The sequence below is a fragment of the Mauremys reevesii genome, linkage group 20 (assembly GCF_016161935.1).
Source record: "Mauremys reevesii isolate NIE-2019 linkage group 20, ASM1616193v1, whole genome shotgun sequence".
Lineage (NCBI taxonomy): Eukaryota > Metazoa > Chordata > Testudines > Geoemydidae > Mauremys > Mauremys reevesii.
Genome location: NC_052642.1, coordinates 8,806,715 through 8,820,848, shown reverse-complemented (window position 1 = coordinate 8,820,848; position 14,134 = coordinate 8,806,715). Strand labels below are relative to the sequence as shown.

The 14,134-nt window shown below is 46.8% G+C and overlaps 1 protein-coding gene across 1 annotated transcript in view; it reads left to right on the top strand.

Moving 5' to 3' along the window:
- The window catches only part of MYBBP1A (MYB binding protein 1a), a 75,455-nt gene that overhangs the window by 58,931 nt on the left and 2,390 nt on the right, over positions 1-14,134 (top strand). Inside the window, exons 26-27 of the mRNA XM_039507611.1 lie at positions 12,389-12,490; positions 13,367-13,491. Of these exons, the coding sequence (XP_039363545.1) occupies positions 12,389-12,490; positions 13,367-13,491 (227 nt within the window). The remainder of the gene's footprint in view (positions 1-12,388; positions 12,491-13,366; positions 13,492-14,134) is intronic.

The following is a 14,134-nucleotide window of genomic DNA, read 5'->3' as shown; positions in this document are numbered from 1 at the left end:
TTGTTCTAAAAATACAGTGATGCAAAGATTGCAGCACAGCTAGAGCAGAAGAATGATGGCTCCATGCTAATTCTGGTACTTTAGGAGTGAGTGTTCTGAAACAATACAAGAGGTGGTCTCAATGAACAGATAGGGCTTAATTTCAGTGACTCATATCGGTTAAGGTCTTACCTGTATTATCATCATCTCTCTGAGTGTAGCTTTCATTCTTAGCACATTTTTAATTGGTTATGATGGTCTTAAGTTTCTGTAGCAATAAGCAGTATTAGAATGTTGGCAACAGATTGAATTTTAATTCGTTGAGTAGGAACAAGAATTCCAAGCAAATCTATTTTAAGAAACTCAGGGGTGACCTTTGTAGTACTCTCAAGAAATCAGGGAGTCTTGGGTTTCAGCTAAATGCATTTTATTAATGATTACATCAACAACACGATGGGTAGAATCAGATCAGCTATCTTCCTCAGCAAACCTTCTGTGTCACCATGTCTCTCTCTAGCCAGCAGGCCCTGTTATATACCTGCAGGGCTCACAAGAGGGCCCTGTGTCACATTAGTGATACCAGTTGAATTTTATGATGCCTCCAGGTCATTCAGTTCAGGATCCAGTGGTAGTGACATGAGCTGTTGCTGAGCTGAATGAGTCTTCATCCCTTTCCATTTCTGCAGATGTTTGTTTGCATTTTAACAAAAATTGCCACAATGTGGTTCAGGTAGGTGGGGATTTTCAAGGAATCCTAAAGGAAGTAAACTCCCAACTCCCACTGAATGTCAATGGTATTTGGGCATCTAGCCCCTTATGGCTGGAAAATCCCAGCTGTAGGGTCTGAATCTCCATTGCCATGCGCCAGTTTTATACCAGTGTAACTTCTCTGAAACCAGTGCATTTACACTGGTGTATAACTGACATCAAGAATTGCAGAACTAGCCGCCTCAAATGCTGGTTAAGTGCTAAGGGTTGTGGTGGTGGTGGACAAATACACAGTGTATAATTCCTAATTTATTGTAAAATGATTTGCCTGTTTCTGGTTTAGGTGAGCGATTTAGTGCATTGCGAGGTTGAATGTTGTGCCAGAAAATTGTTTCCAAAGTTACAAACGCTGTAACAGACCTTGCTGCAAAAAGAGCACCAGGTGTTGTGGGCTGTTATTGTACTGAGTAACATAGACAGTGTCTGACTGATAGCGCAAGAAATATGCGGTGGCTTGATGGTCTAGTGGAAAAATTCTTAGCAAGTGGGCACAGGTTCAAATCCTGACTTATCTCCAGGAGAAAAAGGCGCATGGCAGATCCAGTGATTAGAAGCTGAAGCTGGACAAATTCGGACTGTAAATAAGACACAAATTTGTAAGTGATGGTAATTAACCATTGGGACAACTTACCTAGGAACTTGGTGGGTTCTCGAAGTTTCCAAGGGTGTATCTGTACTTTGAGCTGGGGGTGTGAGGAGACACACTGGCGAGAGCTCTCCTCAAGCTAATGTGCTTAAAGAGACTGTTCCTGCTGTGGAGTAAGCCACCCCGATACCTAGCTGTGTCTCTGACAGGCACATCCGTGGTGCCTCTCTTGCTGCTCTCTGCCGTGGCTGCGTTCTCTTTTTAGCATCCCAGCTCAATCAGAGCTGGGAATTGCACCTCCACCTCAAAGTTATAGACGTGCCCTCAGTCAAGACGGGACATCTTCTTAAAAAAAGAGGCTCTAGCTCAAACAGATGTGAGGGGCCGTGATGCAGTCGCTTTTGGATGAGGTTCTTTGGCCTGTGTTGTGCAGGGAGTCAGATGAGGTGGTATCATAATTCTTTCTGGCCTCAAAATCTAGAAATGCCTTTGTTTAGCTACAGACGAGGTAGGGCATAGGAAGAGGCAGGAGGAGCTTTCTGCTCACTAAGGCGTTCAGCCCATGATCCCGCTGCAAACTCGGCCAGCGAGGGCGCCCGTCAGTGCCTGCTGTGTCAGGCTTCTGAGATGTGTCCACTGGGAACCGGACTGAGACCAGTAACCCATTACATACCGGCAGCTGGGAGGTGGTAACAGAACTCACTTGCTACCGGCGGGAGGTTGGATTTAGACGTGAACAGCTCAATAGTCTCCAAATGTCCTGCACCACCCCCTGAGCCTCTGTTTCCCAAAGAGGTGACGGTGTGAGGGCAGCGTCTGAAATAACCTGAAAAGCCGAAAAGTGGCTCCTTGCTAATGGGTGCGCCGGCTGTTTAAACAGCAGCACGGCTCGCTGGGGAGCAGTGGTCAGGAGGTTTGAGGTCTGTTCTAGCAGCTGTCAGTCAGGTTTGTAGCAGCAATGCCAGTGATTTCCCAGGTTGAAGTTGGCCACAGCAAGACAAGGGCTGCAAGAGAGGAGTGGAAGCTGTTTTCTGTGTTTTGCTTTCCCATCTTGTCTTGCCTCGGTGATTGTGTTACACGCCTCCAGATCGGAGATCTGCTTTGCGATGGCCATGGATGGCAGCACAAGAAGGGAGCCATGTGAGAGAGCTGCGTCGGTGGATATTATTGCAGTATCTGTGTGTCCCTGTGCAACTAAAAGGCAAAAGAGGGAGCATCAGTTGTTTGGGAACCTTAAATGATAAGACAGCTGCTTGAAATAGCAGCCCTGGCTGCTGCAGGGCTCTGCCTCTTTTATTCATATAAGCTTCCTTGACCTCATTTGTTCTTAAGCTATTTACACACACTTAGAAAACATACACGACACAACCGCTGGGGATTCATGCTCACCCTCTCCCCAGCCCTTGTGATGGTGCCTCACAGATGGCAGGACAACCAGATACTTCGTAGGGGATTTGATCTTGCACAAACCATGTTTCCTGTGTGTGCTCGCTCACTCCGGGCGCTGCAAGGGAATCTCCTTTCTGCTTGCACAGTCACTGCACCTCCATACAGCCGGAGCAAACGGCCACGCATGCACAGAGCTGTCCATGGAAGGCCCCTAGTGAGGGTGGAACTCCGTGCAAAATAGTTAATGGTGCAGCACTTTCGTTCTCCTCCTTCCATGGCGGGTACTTTTTAAAAATATAATATTACTGCAGCTTTTAAAGTTGCCCTAATTTGGGGACCTAGACAACATGACAGTGTTGCCAATGAAAAAGGAATAATAATCCTTGCCACTCTACTAGCTCCATTCACCTGAGGCTATCAAAGAGCCTTAGCGATGTTTATTAATAGTAATAATAATAATAGTACCTATTCTTACATGACTGATGAAAAGCACTGATCTGAAAGCACATTAAAAAAGGAGGGATTAGCCATCACGTTGTTGACATACTCAGTAAATAAAAACCATTTCACTGAAACCCAAGACTCCCAGCTTCCTGACGAGTAGCACAAACAGCATTATCCCTGTTTTGCAGATGAGGAAACTGAGGCACAGACATGAAGTGACTTGCTCATGGTCATGCAGTGGGCCAGTGGCAGAGCCAGGAATAGAACCCAGGTCTCCTTAGTCCCAGTCCAGTGCTCTCTCCACTACTGCCTCCCCATTAAATCTCGCAACAGCACCGTGTTAGAGAAGTAGCATTATCCCCATTTTGCACATGGAAAAACTAAGGCACCATGTTCTCAAATGAATTACTCAGGGTCACACAGCAGGTCCAGTGGCAGAACCTAGGACTCCCTGCACACTCGCTATTTGTTTTCATGGAGCGGGGGTCGTGTATACATTGGCTTTGCAATTTATTGGCCAAATCGCTAGCCGATGTTGCTACATTATAAAGATCTAATTTCAGATGCAGCTGCCCTGAATTCTCCTCACCTTGGTGCATTCCCTCACCTTCTTGTATCTGTAGAGCTCAGTTTTCTCTTTGTCCTACTCTGCTGCTGTCCTGCCTTTAAAGTAGTCTCATAGCCAGTGGCCCATTGATAAAATTGGGTTAGGAGTCCATGTAATTCTAAGCCTTGGACAGATTGAGTGCATTTGTGGGGTACCCCCTTACCAGAGACTGCACTTTGCTTTTCTGTGGCCAAGTCTCTAATGCTGTGTGACCAACCCCCTGTCAGCTCTTGCACAGGATGCTGCAACTAAGGTTGTAAGTAGGTGTTGAGAGTTGAAAGCCAGAGGGAAATGGAAACGAGTTATGAGAATTGTCACTGGAAAATTGGTACGTTTATTACTGAGCCTTTGTGGAAAACCTGTCCGTGAAGGTCAGTCTTTTCTTGGCTTGTAAACGGTGGTTTGCTAGTTGGTGGTTTTTTGTTTTTTTGTTTTTCATCTGCCTTCTCCTGTAAGTACATCCTGGGATGGCCTGGATTATTTTTAATTCCCTATCAATGTAGCATCCTGTACAAACGGAAGGGTCAGCAGGCCGTGCTGCTGCTCCGATGTTCAACCCATTGCTGTGCTGAGAAACTTGTGCCGAATTTGATATCACATCAGACCATTAGCCTGTCTACCCTGGAATGAAGACTCTGGCTATAGTCAATACCTGAGGTGTTCAAAGGAAAAAGCAAACATCCCATGCTGTGATACACCTGTGTGTGTGTGTCCCTCTACCCCCATGGGTGATCATTTTAGGTCTTGTCTACCTGGGAAAGTTCCCCCCCCCCCCCCCAATAACCTGAGGCGTGAATTTAATGTTGATCTAGTTATGCCATTATAACACTCCATGCGGACGCTCTCTTATTCTGGTAGTAGAGTGGCTTTTGGGGGTTGGTTTATGTTGCTTAGGAAGAGGTTTAAGCTACACTGGAAAAAGCCACTAGTGGGATTAGAGCTTTCACATGGCGGGAGAGAGTGAAACCATATAACTGGTAAAACTTTCCCATGTAGACCAGCTTTAGTCTCCAGAGTGCATGACATTTGATAACCTGGGTTGGTGTCTTAATTTGCATGGCTGTGAAAATCACCAAGTCCTGTTTTAAAAATGCATCCACAATGTGTGTCCTGATGATCTCCTGAGCCAGTGAGTCCCTGTGTGTGTCTGTGGGCACATCTAGGCAGCAGCTTGTGTGGACGTGCCTGCGCTAGCTATACACTAGCCAGCTTGCTGAATGGCTGTGCAGATGCAGCAGTGCTGTTAAAGTGCTCTGTGCACACTACATATTGCTGGGGAAGCGTTCAGTCGTGTTATTCCATCCCCTGCACTCTGGCTGTCTATAGCGTGTCTTTTTCAGTATTGTTATGTGGCTTTAAAAAAACCCAGAGCTTTAAACTCAGAAAAAAATTAAATTTTTCTGCGTGAACTTGTATTTGCAGATTTTTTTTTCCATGTCTGCCAATATAAATGTTGCAGAGAAAATGTAGAATCCTCCAGTGATCCTCTTTTGAGTGGGATCTGTTTGGTCTCTCATGTGGCCAGGGACAAAAGAGGGTCTAATTCGCTTCCTTCCCCACTCATTAACAACCACGTCCCCACTAACACTGGTCCTTTCCAGGCTAAGTAATTCTGCCCTGCCATCTCTGCCTGCACCTCCTGCTTCCTGCACTATAGACTCATAGACTTTAAGGTCAGAAGGGACCATTATGATCATCTAGTCTGACCTCCTGCACAATGCAGGCCACAGAATCTCACCCACCCACTCCTGTAACAAACCCCTGACCTGTGTCTGATTTATTGAAGTCCTCAAATTGTGGTTTGAAGACCTCAAGCTGCGGAGAATTCTCCAGCAAGTGACCCATGCCCCACGCTGCAGAGGAAGGCGAAAAACCTCCAGGGCCTCTGCCAATCTGCCCTGGAGGAAAATTCCTTCCCGACCCCAAATATGGCGATCAGCTAAACCCTGAGCATGTGGGCAAGAGTCACCAGCCAGCACCCAGGAAAGAATTCTCTGTAGTAACTCAGATCCCACCCCATCTAACATCCCATCACAGACCACTGGGCATACTTACCTGCTGATAATCAAAGATCAGTTGCCAAAATAATTGCCAAAATTAGGCTATCCCCATCATACCATACCCTCCATAAACTTATCAAGCTTAGTCTTAAAGCCAGATATGTCTTTTGCCCCCACTACTTCCCTTGGAAGGCTGTTCCAGAATTTCACTCCTCTAATGGTTAGAAACCTTCGTCTAATTTCAAGTCTAAACTTCCTAGTGTCCAGTTTATATCCATTTGTTCTTGTGTCCACATTGGTACTAAGCTTAAATAATTCCTCTCCCTCCCTAATATTTATCCCTCTGATATAATTTATAAAGAGCAATCATATCCCCCCTCAACCTTCTTTAGCTTAGGCTAAACAAGCCAAGCTCTTTGAGTCTCCTTTCATAAGACAGGTTTTCCATTCCTCGGATCATCCTAGTAGCCCTTCTCTGTACCTGTTCGAGTTTGAATTCATCCTTCTTAAACATGGGAGACCAGAACTGCACACAATATTCCAGATGAGGTCTCACCAGTGCCTTGTATAACGGTACTAACACCTCCTTATCTTTGCTGGAAATACCTCGCCTGATGCATCCTAAAACCGCATTAGCTTTTTTAATGGCCATATCACATTGGCGGCTCATAGTCATCCTGTGATCAACCAATACTCTGAGGTCCTTCTCCTCCTCTGTTACTTCCAACTGATGCATCCCCAATTTATAACTAAAATTCTTGTTATTACTATCAGCTGCATGCATATAACTGGGCTGCATGGAATTCACCCACCTCTATAAATGGGAAGGAAAGGAAATACATTTTGAGGTTTGAGCCTAATTTCTCACCAGGTTTCTGGGGAGGAGATAATATGCTGCCTCCGTCATAGTGTTGGTGGTAGCTACCGTTTTGTCAGGGAGTATGGTTTGACAGCCCTTCCTTAGTGTACAAATGGAGAAGAGTCCTCAGATTCCACAGATGTTGCCTATGCTGGACCTGTTCCATGGGTAAACCAAGGTCTTCTGTCTTCAGGCCTATCCATCTGAAACCTTTTGCCCTTGCTGAAATTAAATGATTGAGCAAACTGTAGTTGGTTGGGGCCAAAGATGATGAGTGCAGGGGCTTGGTGGAACTGTGGAAGTGTTGTGCTTTTGTATCCATGAGGTCATAGGTTAGGGCCTGGCTCATCTGTTGCAAAAGTAGTGAAAATCCGCCAGAGAGGTAGTGATTAGGATGCTGCAGGCTCCTTGAGTGACCTTAATCAAGTCACTTAGCCTTTCTGTGCCTCGGTTCCCCATCTGTAAAATCTGGATAGTAGCACTTCCTTACTCTCGGGTATCATAAGGATAAATACGTGTGCTCAGATAACATAGTGATGGGTCCCATAAAAGTACCGAAGATTGAATGCTTTTTTTAATTAGGCTGTTTGGGTTTTTTTTCTCTTGGCCCTAACTAGAGGAATCCTTTCTACTTGTGACTCTCTGTGTAACAATGAGGAAGTGAACTTCTCTCTAAACATTAGAGTGGACTTCCCGTAATTTGAAAAGCTCGCTGAGCTGTTTGCTGGTGCTGGAAAATAACCTTTAAAGCAGAAGTTTTCTTGGCAAGGTCGGGGTGTACCAGGGGATGTGAGGCAGTGAAAGGTGCGTGTCTGCTGCAGACATCTGGCATAGTGCTCCATCACTAATCTGTATGTACATCCATCCATCAGCATTCTGGTCTGTTGTGTGGGAGGAGGGAAGGATGGGGATAGCGCGCGGCATGTGGAAAAAATGCAGCTTGGCTCTGAGGTTTGTTTGACTGAATGGAAGATCCACCCCACAGAGCAGTTCTCACTTCAAAAGTACCAGGCAAGAAGCCGTCCTGCTTGGAGCTCCCTCGGGCAGCAGAGTGACCCACGCTGAAATGTAAAGGCTTTGAGAAGTGTTGAACCTGTAGGGCCTGTTTCACTGCCCTGGTGTCTGTCTACTGACCACCCCCAGGTATCCGCGGGAAGGAAAGGTCTCTCTCAGGTTCGGGTACTGGCCTTGGACTCTGGAGATACCGGTTCAACTCCTGCTCTGCCACAGACTTCTTGCACAACCCTGGGCAAAGACTTATCCTCAATGGGTACATCTACACTGCAGTAAAATACCTGAGGCACAGCCATGGCTGGCCTGGGTCAGCTGACTTGGGCTTGCAGGGCTCGGGCTACAGGGCTAAAAATCGCAGTGTAGACCCTGCAAGGGGTAATGGTGAAATCCCAGAGCCTGGGCTCCAGCCTGAGCCCAAACATCTACACAGCTATTTTTAGCCCTGGGAGCTCAAGTCAGTTGACCTGGGCTCTGAGACTGGGTGCTGTGGGGATTTGCATTGCAGTGTAGATATACTCTGTCTCTGATCCCCGTCTGTAAAATGGGCGTCTTAGCATTGCCCCACCTCACAGAGATGCTGTGGTTAAAGATAGCAAGGTGCTCAGATGCTACTGAAGGTACCTGAGAGAGGGAGACAGCTTGGGTTTGGGATCAGCTCGGCTGTTTGGTTTTTTTAAACACCTGATGTAAGTTAAAGCTCTTGGCAGTAGGGGGAAACTCAAGGTCTTACACATTTTATACGACCACGGCTCAGGTTCTGCAAACCCCTGCATGCAAGGTGACTCCCCATTGACTTCAGTGGAGCCCTGCACAAGGGCAGCGCAAAGCAGCAGGATCGGTTCCCGGGTTTGTATTTTGTTCTGTTTTGTAAAGGTCAAATTTGTAGCTGGTTGAGGAGTGTGACTGCTCCTGATTTCACCAAGTTACCATGAGGGTGCTTGCAAATCGGGTAACTGCATGTACACAGTGTATCTGTCTTACCTGCATGTTTAGTTACCTTGAATTATACCTGCTATAATTACCACAGGAATTGTGTCTCCAGACTGGATATGCAAGTGTGTGCCAGTTTGGCCCCAGGAGTTATACTAAACGTGGGAGCGAGCCTGTGACCTGTTTTTAAGAGGGAAGTTGAGGGCATTTCCCTTCTGCTTTCCCTTCCCTTCTGAAATTTCCTGGCTACAAATGTGCAATAACTTCCTAGCCTGGGACTATATTTCTCTGTGTGTGTGGGCGGGGGGGTGTTTCTCCATCTCCCAGGTATATACTTTGTGTTATCACTTCTATGGAGGTTACATGTGCTATTTGCTGTCAGTTGTACTTCCATGACCCCGCACTGCTGTAGTATCTGAGCCCCTCACAATCTCCAGTGTCCTCACCTCTGTGATGGAGGCATGTGGTGTTATCCCCATTTCACAGAGAGACATGGAGGCACATAGATACTTGCCTAGGATTATACAGGAAGCCTGTGACTGAGCAGGAAATTTGAACCCAGGTGTCTCAAGTCCCAGGCTAGTCCCCAAACCACCAGACTGTATTTCCTCCTACTCTGTTCCTCTGTTGAAGACCGTTTTTTTGTCTCTCTCACTGGCTTTAGTAACACAGTAAAAATAGTGAATTGGAAAATTCCAGTTGTGCTTTGCACTCCAGACAGCAGCCCTATGCGTGGTAAGGCTTCGAATAAGAAATGCCACACACTGCCTTCAGAGGCAGCAGATCCCCTGTGAACGTGAGCAGGACGAGGCAGAGACTGTGCTGCTGGTATTTGGCTTGGAGTGAGATGGGAATTCCAGCTGTGAAAACTGCCTTCATATTTTTTCCTCTTGGAGAATGACCTGCCCAAATATGCTGACAACTCAGATGTGCTAGAATGATTAACTGGCGAGGGTGTTGCTGAGCTGAAATCTGAGCTGAGTTTCCTTAAGTGGCACTGGTGGTTCTTAGAGTCACGACAACGGAAGCAATAGGAAATACTGGGATTGGCCAATAGTGCCAGTGTGGACATAAAGGGTGTAAGCAGCATTTCCCGTGATGGTTAGAGAGGGTGCCGGGGTAATTTGACCAGTAAGCTGTCCTTGTGAAGGATCTTTAACTACAAGTTCCATAAGCTTGGACAAGTCATTTCACCTCTCCATGGCTCTGTTTTCCCTTGTATAATAGGAGAATATTTATCAACTTTGCAGGGGTTTAGTTAGTATCTCGCAAGGATGCTACAGATGCCTGAAGTATTGTTAGAATAGTTACATATTTGCTGTATATGCAGCGTGCCATTTGTTGTTGGTAATCACTTTTGTGTTACATTTGTAAAATATATTTTAAAAGTTTGAGCCTTCAGTAGTAGAAACTGCACACCATACAGTGACTTGCGTACCTAGACAGACTGTGTAGAGTTTCTTTCATGGCGTTTCGGGGGGGGGGAGAAAACCAACCCTCATGCAGACCTGTGATGTACAAACAGTCTGTGCTACAAATGGCAAGAATACTTGGGCTGATATTTTTCAAAGCTGCTGATGGGATTTGGAGACAGTTCTCATTAAAATGCGCTGACCCACAGCTGGGAAACAAACTCCTTCAGGGACTGAGGACCATCAGAAACCTCACCACCTTCCATTTCAAATGCAAAGCACATTTCGTTGGCCTGCCTTCTCCAGTGTAAACACACTGCAGCATGTATAATAACTTAAAAACCCCTCCCTTGTGCTCCTGTCTCCCTCTGCAGAGAGGATGAGAGGAATAAACGCTTGTGACAGAAGTTAGTCGCCTCGCGTAATGCATTGCTGGAAGGTGCACAGATACTGCGGTGATGAATGCAGTGTGAGATGCGACGTAAAATAGAATGGGAATTGGGTGTCCAAGGCTTCCTAGGCAACTTTCATCATCCCAGCTGTAATGTGCACAAGGATTCTAATACACTTACGTGCTTTCACACTTGGAGGAAAATATCTTCATTGCCCTTGTCAAAAAATGAGCACAAGCTGGACGAGAAACCCAATTAAATCATTCATTAAAATCATTCTCTCCAGCTTCTGCACCATTAAAGTTCGCACAAGCTACAAGAATTAATATCGGCTTCTTCTGCGCTGGGTGATTGGCAATCATTTGTCTGATTGAGCTTATCACCAATAGGTGACTGTAGGTTTATTTTTTTAATGTAAAAATGATTGATTTAAATCATAGTATTTTCCTCCACTGTGCCTTATTGGTAACTTGCATAATAATAATACCAGGATGTAAATCTGAGCCTAAACTTTCTCCACCAGCCTGACTGTTCTGCCTTGTCTCTGCCTCTGCTTTCCTCTAGCCAGATGGCCATGAGGCTCTCTCCACAGCAGTCCGGATTTGTTGACCTTCAGAGCCTGTGTCATGGCTTTCGAGGGGAATTTTTCTTTTTTTTGCAGCATGGTTTTTCATTGGGGGAGTTGCTGTTTGGTTTGTTCCCTTTTCACTGCATTAGTTGTAATTGCCTGAGGTACTGCGGATGTCAAGATAGGAGTGAAAACTCTTGTTGGAATGTTGTTGTTGTTGTTGTTGTTTTGTTTTAAAAAAACCTAAATCATTAACTATTCTGCTGGAGTTGAGAAGCCGCCACCCACCACCATAGAACATAGGGTGTGCAGTGAGGTAGCAACACTGAGGACTAAGGCTGAGATTTTGTCATGATATTTTTAGTAAAAGTCACAGACGATAAAAAGAAAAATTTACGGAAGCCTGTGACCTGTCCGTGACTTTTACTAAAAATATCCATGACAAAATGGGGAGCTCAGCCACGGGGACCCGCTCTCAGTGCTGGGGCCCCCCACTGCCTGTGAAGGCTCGCAGCTCCAGGGTCCCCCACTGCTCGTGGTGGCTCAGAGCTCTGGGGTGCCCATGGCGACCGGGAGCTGTGGGGTACCCCCACGAAACGCAGCTCCTGGCCGCCAAGGCTGAAGTCACGGCGGTCACTGGAAGTCACAGATTCTGTGACTTCTGCGACCTCTGTGAAAAAAATTTTAGCCTTATTGTTGACTCCACTATAGACAGATCTTTACTTGGGCACCTGCCTGCAGGGTTCTAACACCTGTAACCAAAGACCCAGCATCTCTGTGCAGGGCGGCTGCTGCTGCCGCCACCCTTCACGCTTTGTTTTCCCTTCTTCCCCTCGTAAATAAATCTGGCCTCCTTTTAACCCATCTCCTCGTGTGGCTCTGCTTTAAGGAGAACCATACTGGTGTCTCAAAGCCTTCAGTGCATAAAGGAAATACAGAGAGAGCTTTTTTTTCCCCTCTCCTTTTTGGTGAATACGCTTGATTGACAAGATCTCTCTTGGGACTGGCGATTGGCGCTTCCTAACATACGTGTTAACAGAGTTTTGCATTAGCACGTTGTGTGTATATCCCCGGTCCTGCTGCTGTTGAACTGGATGGTGGTCTCTTAGTAGAAGCTATTTTCCAGCAATGGACTTCTCCTTTTAGCGGGTGAGATATTAACTTTCCTCTTTTATCCAGCATACAGTAGTAGGTCTCTGATTGCTGCAGTCTCCCAGCAGTGCAGGATCGTGCCTTGCTTTGTTCAGTCACGTTTATTAACCCAACCGATAACGGTTCCCGGCACTTGTCATCTTAGGCTCTCCTGCAGTCTGATGCCTCTTGTCTCTCTGAGTGTTTTACTGATGTTTTAAACCTGCTAATCGCTTGTTGTCTGCTTTCTCTTGAGGGAAGTTCTTTGTTTTTCAGTTTGATACACCGTGTTCCTTCCTTCCTTTGCAGAGTTTGAAGGCGGTGAGTGAGTTCAAGGTGAAAGTTGACCAGGAGAAGGTCATTAAGTGTTTGGAGCTGTTGAACTTCCTCATCAAAACTGTGAACCAGCAGGTGAGCCCAGACTTTGGCCGAATTTGTGATCCCTTACAGTTTCAGTCCATCACACATGCTGTTACAGGCTTGATGCTTCAGTCAGTAGCTGTCCTGTTTGCATCCTCCGTGAAGGCCTGGGTTTCCAAGAGTTGCACTGGGGTTTTAACCACATGGCTCCCACTGAAGCCAGTGCAAGTCCCATGTCTATAGCCCTGTACAGCTTGTAGAAAATGAGTTAGTAGCTGGGTCTGATGGCAGAAAAACCCTTAACAGCCACAATAATTATAATAATACCTAGCTCTTATATAGGGCCTCTTCAGCTGGCACTGCGTGGACAAGTCACTTCCTCTTTTCCCGAGCCTCAGTTTCCCCATCTGTAAAATGGGAATAATGAAACTGCCCTAGGGTGGGACGCTGGGTGATAGTTATGTTATTATATGAAGAGACAGAGCAGAGAGCGTGATTAGCTTTGGTTCCAAAAAAGGATAAAACTGCATTAAAGGCCCCTTACAAAAATGCTTTCCTAGCATCCCTTTCTCATGCGAGCAATACTGTGGTGTTACAGGGGCATTATGGGACTAGGAATGGGAGGGTGGGTGTCCACGGGATGGCAGATGGGTTTGAAACCAGGGTAAGCCACGCAGGTGCAAGTCAGTTTTGACACAGATGCAATGTCTTTGCACTAGAGGTGTGTACTGGGGCATTGTGCCCCCTAAGATAGACAGTCCCTAAGGAAGGGGAAAAGCCTAATGGCTGCTGGGAGCTGGCTGAGGGTTGGGATTTGCCCGTTGTAGCTTTTGGTTTAAGGAGTAGCTGGGTGCAGTGCCACTGTGAGCGAGGACTGAATGCAGTTCACTGTCGGTCTGTCTTCATTTGCTACAATTCTCCTTGCAGAAGCTGAATGTGGAGTTGGCGGAGCTGAGTCAGACGCTGCAAGCCCTGAGCCAGCAGGAGGGGTTTGGGAAATCCGTGCGCCTTGACAGTCTCTACTGGAACATCATGAAGCTGCTGGGATTTGCGTATGTACCCTCAGCTCCGGGGCCTCTACGCCAGTTTGTGCCTCGGGCTTTCTGTGCTGCTCTGGCTTCTCAGATTGGGGAAATAGGAACAAACAGATCAGTGCCTTCGCCGTATAGGAGACTGGGTAGAGACTGAACGTCAGCCTGAGCTGAGCTCATGGGGCTGGCGGAGTTGGGACCTCGTTAGGCCAAGTGCAGTATGTACAGCTGTCTCGTCAGCCCTGGGGGAAGGATAACAAGCTCTCCCTGACCTTGGATCACCTTCAGTTAGCAGCTGGGCTGTCTCCAGACACTTCACTGGGCAGTGCAGACCGGACCAGCCGTGTGAGTATGACCAGCTACTGTGGAGGCCGGGCTGGGCGAGGAGAACAGAAATACCCAACCAGTGGGTCTTTCCCGTACTCCAGCTGCCCAGGGAAGGGTTTGAGTAGCAAGCAGGTCAGGCGTTTCAGAAATGACTTGTGCTTTTGGGTGCCCTGGTTTCTGGATGCCCAAATTAAAACGCTTTAGTGGGTAGGGTGCCCAGATCCTTCTAAGGTGCCTCAAGTTAGAGTCTCAAGATCACTGGTCACTTGTGACCATTGCAAGGGAAGAGCAGATCCAGAGGGCGAGGTCAGCTGGTTTAGGTGACTGTTTTAGCACG